At 45.8% G+C, this 9,298-nt stretch overlaps 1 protein-coding gene across 2 annotated transcripts; it reads left to right on the top strand.

Annotated features, from left to right (window-relative positions):
• The first annotated feature begins 3,624 nt into the window (after positions 1 to 3,624).
• Positions 3,625 to 8,966, top strand: ints12 (integrator complex subunit 12). Of its 2 annotated transcripts, none has more exons than XM_083538937.1 (7): positions 3,625 to 3,738; positions 4,106 to 4,264; positions 4,366 to 4,533; positions 6,945 to 7,129; positions 7,250 to 7,409; positions 7,799 to 7,951; positions 8,162 to 8,966. In XM_083538937.1, exons 2-7 carry the CDS (start codon positions 4,109 to 4,111, stop codon positions 8,723 to 8,725), a joined length of 1,386 nt encoding a protein of 461 aa, XP_083395063.1. In that variant the 5' UTR covers positions 3,625 to 3,738; positions 4,106 to 4,108; the 3' UTR covers positions 8,726 to 8,966. The 2 variants fall into 2 exon arrangements, with proteins under 2 accessions (XP_083395063.1, XP_083395064.1); XM_083538938.1 differs by lacking the exon at positions 3,625 to 3,738 and adding an exon at positions 3,746 to 3,863.
• The last annotated feature ends 332 nt before the right edge of the window (positions 8,967 to 9,298 follow it).

Consider the following 9,298-nt stretch of genomic DNA (forward strand, 5'->3'; position numbering starts at 1 on the left):
CACACACACACTCACACTCACACACACACACACACACACACACATAATTTCGGAGAGAACTGTGTGCAAATAATAATAATAATAAAAATAATAATAAAATCCCAGCCATTAGGGGGGCACAAGCCAGTGTACTCTTAGTGCCGGTCCCAAGCCCGGGTAAATGGGGAGGGTTGCGTTAGGAAGGGCATCCAGCGTAAAACATGTGCCAAATCAAATATGCGGGGATCACAAATGAGAATTTCATACCGGATCGGTCGAGGCCCGGGTTAACAACGACCGCCACAGGTATCGTTAGCCGACAGGGTACCGGTGGAAATTGGGCTACTGTTGGCCGAAGGAGGAGAAGGAGAGGAGGAAGGCGTCTACAGAGACGGCAGGAAAAGGAGCAGTGTAGGAGAGTAGAGGTTCGGGTTGGTACTTTAAATGTTGGTACTATGACGGGTAAAGGGAGAGAGATAGCTGATATGATGGAGAGGAGAAAGGTAGATGTGTTGTGTGTTCAGGAGACCAAGTGGAAAGGGAGTAAGGCCAGGAACATTGGAGGTGGGTTTAAACTGTTTTATCATGGTGTGGATGGGAAGAGAAATGGTGTAGGGGTGATTCTGAAGGAAGAGTACAGTAAGAGTGTAGTGGAGGTGAAGAGAGTTTCTGATAGGGTGATGATCGTGAAGGTGGAAGTTGAAGGGATGATGATAAATGTCATCAGTGCCTATGCTCCACAAGTTGGCTGTGAGATGGAGGAGAAGGAAAGATTCTGGAGTGAATTAGATGAAGTGGTAGATGGTGTACCTAGGAAAGAACGATTGGTGATTGGGGCAGACTTTAATGGGCATGTAGGTGAAGGGAACAGAGGTGATGAGGAGGTGATGGGTAGGTATGGTTTTAAGGAGAGGAATGTGGAAGGGCAGATGGTGGTAGATTTTGCTAAAAGGATGGAAATGGCAGTGGTGAACACGTATTTTAAGAAGAAGGAGGATCATAGGGTGACGTATAAGAGTGGAGGAAGGTGCACACAGGTGGATTATCTTCTGTGTAGGAGATGCAACCTGAAGGAGATTGGAGACTGTAAGGTGTTGGCGGGGGACAGTGTAGCTAGACAGCATCGAATGGTGGTCTGTAGGATGGTTTTGGAGGCGAAGAAGAAGAGGAGGAAAGTAAGGTTTGAAAGAAGAATAAGATGGTGGAAACTGAAGGAGGATGAGTGTAGTGTGAGGTTCAGGGAAGAGGTCAGACAGGGGCTTGGTGGTGGTGAAGAGGTGCCGGATGATTGGGCAACTACCGCAGGAGTGATGAGGGAGGCAGCTAGAAAAGTACTTGGTGTGACATCTGGAAATAGAAAGCAAGACAAGGAGACGTGGTGGTGGAATGAGGAAGTGCAGGAGAGCATTAGGGGAAAGAGATTGGCAAAACAGAAGTGGGATCGACAGAGTGATGAGAAAAGTAGGCAGGAGTACAAGGAGATGCGGCAGCAGGTTAAAAGGGATGTGGCGAAAGCCAAGGAAAAGGCATATGAGGAACTGTATAAGAGGTTGGACACTAAAGAAGGAGAAAAGGATTTATACCGATTGGCCAAGCAGAGGGACCGAGCTGGGAAGGATGTACTGCAAGTTAGAGCAATAAAGGATGGAGAGGGAAATGTGTTGACTAGTGAGGAGAGTGTGTTGAGAAGATGGAGGGAGTATTTTGAGCAGCTGATGAATGAGGAAAATCAGAGAGAGAGAAGGTTGGAGGATGTGGAGTTGGTGAAGCAGGATGTAGATAGGATTAGTAAGGAGGAAGTGAGAGCAGCGATTAAGAGGATGAAGAATGGAAAGTCGGTTGGACCAGATGACATACCGGTAGAAGCGTGGAGATGTTTAGGAGAGATGGCAGTGGAGTTTTTAACCAGATTGTTTAACAGGATTCTGGAAGGGGAGAGGATGCCTGAGGAATGGAGAAGGAGTGTGCTGGTACCGATCTTTAAGCATAAGGGAGATGTGCAAACCTGCAGTAACTACAGGGGAATTAAGTTGATCAGTCACACCATGAAGTTATGGGAAAGAGTAGTGGAAGCCAGGCTGAGAGAAGAGGTGACCATCTGTGAGCAACAGTATGGTTTCATGCCGAGGAAGAGCACCACAGATGCCTTATTTGCTTTGAGGATGTTGATGGAGAAGTATAGAGAAGGACAGAAGGAGCTGCATTGTGTATTTGTGGATTTAGAGAAAGCGTACGACAGGGTGCCGAGAGAGGAGTTGTGGTATTGTATGAGGAAGTCAGGTGTGTCAGAGAAGTATTTGAGGGTGGTGCAGGACATGTATGAGGACAGTGTGACGGCAGTAAAGTGTGCAGTAGGTACGACAGACTGGTTCAGGGTGAAGGTTGGACTACATCAAGGATCGGCCCTGAGCCCTTTCCTGTTTGCAGTGGTGATGGACAGGTTGACGGACGAGGTCAGACAGGAGTCTCCCTGGACTATGATGTTTGCAGATGATATTGTGATTTGTGGTGAGAGTAGAGAGCAGGTTGAGAAGAGCCTGGAGAGGTGGAGATATGCGCTTGAGAGAAGGGGAATGAAAGTCAGTAGGAGTAAGACAGAGTACATGTGTGTGAATGAGAGGGAGGGCAGTGGAGTGATGCGGTTGCAGGGTGAAAAGGTGAAGAAGGTGGAGGAGTTCAGGTACCTGGGGTCAACAGTGCAAAGTAATGGAGAGTGTGTTAGGGAAGTAAAGAAAAGAGTGCAGGCAGGGTGGAGTGGGTGGAGAAGAGTGACAGGAGTGATTTGTGATAGAAGAGTATCTGCAAGAATGAAAGGGAAAGTTTATAGGACTGTGGTGAGACCTGCGATGTTGTATGGATTAGAGACAGTGGCATTGAGTAAAAGACAGGAGGTGGAGCTGGAGGTAGCAGAGCTGAAGATGTTGAGGTTTTCGTTGGGAGTGACGAGGATGGACAAGATTAGAAATGAGTTTATTAGAGGGACAGCACATGTAGGATGTTGTGGTGACAAGGTGAGGGAGGCGAGATTGAGATGGTTTGGACATGTGCAGAGAAGGGACATGAATTATATTGGTAGAAAAATGCTGAAGATGGAGCCACCAGGTAGGAGGAAAAGAGGAAGGCCAAGGAGGAGGTTCATGGATGTGGTGAGGGAAGACATGCAGGTAGTTGGTGTAAAAGAGGCAGATATAGAGGACAGGGTGGTATGGAGACGGATGATCCGCTGTGGCGACCCCTAATGGGAGCAGCCGAAAGAAAAAGAAGAAGAAGAAGAAGAATAAAAATAATAATAATAATAATAATAATAATAATAATAATAATAATAGGAGTTGTGCAACAGCATTTATAGTCCCCTTCACAGTTTCTTCAAAATCAGCATTATTTTCTTTTTTTTAATAATTATTTACAACAAAAACAATCTAACATATTTATAATATTTTGGTTTTGTTTGCTTGTTTTCCTGAAATCTCGAACATTTCTATAAATCTCTACTTTTGTTTCCATCCGGATTTTTAAAGCGTGCGGAACTTTCTTTCTTTTAAACCCCACCCGTATTTCAGACTCCTGCCTCTTGCACGCTTCCTTCGCACGCGCATCTCTCTGATTGGACAACCCTGAGAACGACGAATGCTCGCGCAGGAGGCGGGAAACAAGGAGCCAATCAGCGGCGGGCAGAGTGTGAGAACGGGTGCGAAACAAAGTAAAATGCTAATGGAGACAGTGAAGTAGGAAGAGGGAAGTAGCTGCCGCTTCTCTGAGGTGATTAATGATTTTATATCTGATTGTAGAATATTTTGTGTAATTAAGTTTATTAGAAATAAGGTATTTGAACTAAAAGTTTGATAAAAGAGAAACGTGACAGAGTTTATAAGCTTGTGGATGAGGTCAGTTAGCTAGCTAGTTCTCTTTTAAAGAAATGGAAGTAGCAGTTAGCTTTTAGCTCTTTTAGATGATATTTATCTGATAAACGCGGGTTTAATTCAGATTTATGTCAAACCTGAGTTAAAAGTGTCTTTATATCAAAGCCGAACAGTTTGTTCTGATCCTCTGTAGTAGAATCAGGCAGTGAGCTGGTGATTAGCACTGGTGTAATAGTGTACATGAGCTTTTCCTTCTCCCTCCACAGATCATGGCTGGAAGTGTGAGTCTGGAGCTGGACCCGGTTTTCCTAAAAGGTCTGAGCTACCTTCACTCCAAGAGCAAAGACTCAGCGGAGAAGCTGAAGGCTCTGCTGGACGAGTCCCTGTCCAGAGGAAGCGATTCAGTGTATCGTTCTTCACTGAAGGTCATCATCAACCTCTACATGGTGTTCCTCACACCACAGTAGTGTTAGTGTATCTGACAGTGCTCGTATCTCACACACCTTCTCCTCCTCATGTCGTGCAGGAAGTCGAGCTTTCCAAAGTGTCGGTGCCCAAACTGATCAAACAGGACTCCAAATCCACATCTGGCTCATCCTCGTCATCTTCCTCATCTTCATCATCATCGTCCAGTGGTAAATCCAGCAGCTCGGAGAAGAGCAAGAAAGAAGGAGAGAAAAGACCTGCTGAGAAGGTGAGCTGCTCAAAAACTGATGGGTTTATTTCATTTTATATAGTAATCCCTCATCTACAGGGATTAGTACACTCTCGGACTTGATCCAGTTTTGCATCCACACGTGTCACACACGTGTACATTCATTGGTCCACTGTGTGTGACCCAAACCACACCACCTAGACACTCTGTAGTGAACATAGACATCATCATTAGTCCACTGTGGGCATGTCCCCCAAACCACACCACCTAGACACTCTGTAGTGAACATAGACATCATCATTAGTCCACTGTGGGCATGTCCCAAACCACACCACCTAGACACTCTGTAGTGAACATAGACATCATCATTAGTCCACTGTGGGCATGTCCCAAACCACACCACCTAGACACTCTGTAGTGAACATAGACATCATCATTAGTCCACTGTGGGCATGTCCCAAACCACACCACCTAGACACTCTGTAGTGAACATAGACATCATCATTAGTCCACTGTGGGCATGTCCCAAACCACACCACCTAGACACTCTGTAGTGAACATAGACATCATCATTAGTCCACTGTGGGCATGTCCCAAACCACACCACCTAGACACTCTGTAGTGAACATAGACATCATCATTAGTCCACTGTGGGCATGTCCCAAACCACACCACCTAGACACTCTGTAGTGAACATAGACATCATCATTAGTCCACTGTGGGCATGTCCCAAACCACACCACCTAGACACTCTGTAGTGAACATAGACATCATCATTAGTCCACTGTGGGCATGTCCCAAACCACACCACCTAGACACTCTGTAGTGAACATAGACATCATCATTAGTCCACTGTGGGCATGTCCCAAACCACACCACCTAGACACTCTGTAGTGAACATAGACATCATCATTAGTCCACTGTGGGCATGTCCCCCAAACCACACCACCTAGACACTCTGTAGTGAACATAGACATCATCATTAGTCCACTGTGGGCATGTCCCAAACCACACCACCTAGACACTCTGTAGTGAACATAGACATCATCATTAGTCCACTGTGGGCATGTCCCAAACCACACCACCTAGACACTCTGTAGTGAACATAGACATCATCATTAGTCCACTGTGGGCATGTCCCAAACCACACCACCTAGACACTCTGTAGTGAACATAGACATCATCATTAGTCCACTGTGGGCATGTCCCAAACCACACCACCTAGACACTCTGTAGTGAACATAGACATCATCATTAGTCCACTGTGGGCATGTCCCAAACCACACCACCTAGACACTCTGTAGTGAACATAGACATCATCATTAGTCCACTGTGGGCATGTCCCAAACCACACCACCTAGACACTCTGTAGTAAACATAGACATCATCATTAGTCCACTGTGGGCATGTCCCAAACCACACCACCTAGACACTCTGTAGTGAACATAGACATCATCATTAGTCCACTGTGGGCATGTCCCAAACCACACCACCTAGACACTCTGTAGTGAACATAGACATCATCATTAGTCCACTGTGGGCATGTCCCCCAAACCACACCACCTAGACACTCTGTAGTGAACATAGACATCATCATTAGTCCACTGTGGGCATGTCCCAAACCACACCACCTAGACACTCTGTAGTGAACATAGACATCATCATTAGTCCACTGTGGGCATGTCCCCCAAACCACACCACCTAGACACTCTGTAGTGAACATAGACATCATCATTAGTCCACTGTGGGCATGTCCCAAACCACACCACCTAGACACTCTGTAGTGAACATAGACATCATCATTAGTCCACTGTGGGCATGTCCCAAACCACACCACCTAGACACTCTGTAGTGAACATAGACATCATCATTAGTCCACTGTGGGCATGTCCCAAACCACACCACCTAGACACTCTGTAGTGAACATAGACATCATCATTAGTCCACTGTGGGCATGTCCCAAACCACACCACCTAGACACTCTATAGTGTGCCTAAGATCATCATCATCATCTGTTCCCTGTGGGTGTGTCCCAAACCACACCACCTAGACCAGGGGTTACAAACCTTTTTGAAACTGAGAGCTACTTCTTGGGTACGGATTAATTTGAAGGGCTACCAGTTTGATACACACAGTTTTCAGTTTGATCTGAAATAACACTCAATTTACCTATTATTATTTGTTATTATTAATGATATTAATTTATGTGAAGACACTGATCATGTTAATGATTTCTCATAATAATTATCAACAATCATTTAACAAGGTAGGAAACAGCTATTTTTAGATAGACGTTGGTGGTGACTCCTGTCCTAAACCTTATGGGCGTGTCCCAAACCACACCACTTAGACACTCTATAGTGTGTGTCCTCTGTAAAAGGGAAGGCATCACATATGTAAGGATGTTGATGTATTCAGGTAAACGTCAGTGTGGTTTGTTTCCTCCTCAGGTGAGGCTGGATAGTGGAGACGCAGTCGATCCGCCCAAAAAGCCACGTCTGGATAAAGTGGAAAATCGCACGTCCCCTATTGCCTTCCAGTCGAAGGAAATTCCTATAGGAGACTTTAACTACAGTGACGAGACTAACGCTGACGACTTCGCCATGGAGATGGGATTAGTGTGTGTCGTGTGCAGGTGTGCAAGAATGTTTAAGATGAATCCTTCTGAATGTCCAGTACGCGTTAGATGCAGTGCAAGCATTAGCAGCGGCTCTACACGTGCGTGTAACGTGTGTATATTTCCTGTTGATGACAGACAGATGACTGTGGGTCCGGGGAACCAGCTGGTGGAGTGTCAGGAGTGTCACAACCTGTACCATCAGGAGTGTCACAAACCTCAGGTGACGGATAAGGACGTGAACGACCCGCGGCTGGTGTGGTACTGCGCACGCTGCACGCGCCAGATGAAGCGCATGGTGAGGGCATCAACCGCCTTTACTTCTGTCACATTAGATAAAGTGCAAACTGCAGATACGATGCTTCTCAAAATTAAGGGGCTTGGCCTTTTCTTCATCATCATCTTCATCAAAGATTTAACCTTTCATAGGAAAGCTAGCTTTATCTAATACACCTCTAGGCACTAGGGGGCGCTAATCACTCACCATTCTTTTAACTTTATATTGTAAAGAATTTCATAATGATGTCATTTTCACCATGATTAAGAGCTGTTTTGTAAATACTGAAGCATGTTGTTTGCCCACATACTGTATGTTATCGTTGTTGTTTTTTTCCCCACGGTTTATATTCTGCTTCTTGTAGTCTTTTAAAAACTGTTTTTCTCATAATCGTTCTTATATTGTGTCAGGCTCAGAAAACACAAAAACCTCCCCAGAAAGCGAGTCCAACTGTGACTTCGGTCACGCCGGTGGTTAAAGACCCGCTGGTGAAGAAGGCGGAGCTGAAACCCAAACCAGACACAACAGGATCTTTTCAGGCCTTTAAGAGGACAGAGGTCAAGGTGAGGACAGAGACTCGGTCATATGATCTACTGCGATACACAACACTTGGAGCACAGAGTTAATGAGTAGGATCCTACAGGAACAATTTATAATAATGATTGCATTGATAGACAGTTTAGACTCTCGTGCTTTAGTGTAAGACGCCGTTACTCTGCTGCTCATTGATCTGATGTATTATATTTAAATAAACTGGTCTTTGTGTGTCTCAGGCGTCATCTGCGGCACTGGTGAACTCGTCCAGCAGTGTGTCATCTCTCCCTTCGGGGAGCGCGCTCACTGGTTGGGCCGCCTTCACCAAAACCACCGCTTCAGCTTCCTCCGGAACCAAACCAGGACTTGCTAAGCCCCTTCCCTCCTCCACCAGTTCGAAGCCTGTTGGTCTGTTTGCGTTGGGCACCAAAGCACAAACAGGAAGTGGAAATGGGAACAACGGAGGTAACGGGAACACCGCGGCACAGCTGAAGCCACCGCCCCCTCTCACACTCGGGAAACCGGTTTTGAGTCGTTCTGGAAGTGGGGACAATTCTGGAAAATCGGGCTCCTCCTCACCCGGGGCGAGCGGCTCCAGTGGTGCCGGGGGCAACGGGGGCTCAAACGGAGGAGGCAACGGGGGCAGCAGCAGCAGCTCGAGCAGCAGCAATAGTAACACCACCAACAGTCAGAAAGCATCAGCTGATGGCAAAGCACCAACATCACAGGAGTCTCAGCTCAACGCCATGAAGCGCCTGCAGATGGTGAAGAAGAAAGCAGCACAGAGGAAGCTGAAGAAATAAACACAGCAGTGAGAGAAAGAGAGAGAGAGAGAGAGAGAGAGAGAGAGAGAGAGAGAGAGAGAGAGAGAGAGAGAGACAGACAGACAGACGAATGAAGTGAGGCGAGTGAGAGAAAGAGAGAGTCTGAAATAAATTATAACCATTTTCTTAAAACATGGGAGAGACAGGTTATGATAGTTAGACAACCTTAGCTGGAAAAAAAAGAAATAGACAAACTAATCAATAAAAAGGCAGACGAGTGCATTTTGTTTGTCTGTCTGTCTTTAGGCATTTTGACAAAGACTGAGGGACAAAAAATGGACAGGCAGACAAACAACCCAAGAAAGAATCCCAAACGAATAATAATAATCAGAGTGAAGGAGAACGGGAAAGGAAATACATACGGTTCAGCACTAATACTTGAAAATGTGTGTGTAGAAGCTGCTTTAGTGTGTGTATGTATGTGTGTATGTATAAGTGGTGTGTGTGTATAAGTGGGTTGTATGAGTGGTGTGTGTGTGTCTATGAGTGGTTTGTATGGTGTGGGTGTTTATGAGGGGTGTGGTGTGTATGAGGGGTGTGTGTGTGTATATG

The sequence above is a fragment of the Silurus aristotelis genome (assembly GCF_946808225.1).
Source record: "Silurus aristotelis genome assembly, chromosome: 4".
In the NCBI taxonomy this organism is placed as follows: Eukaryota; Metazoa; Chordata; class Actinopteri; order Siluriformes; family Siluridae; genus Silurus; species Silurus aristotelis.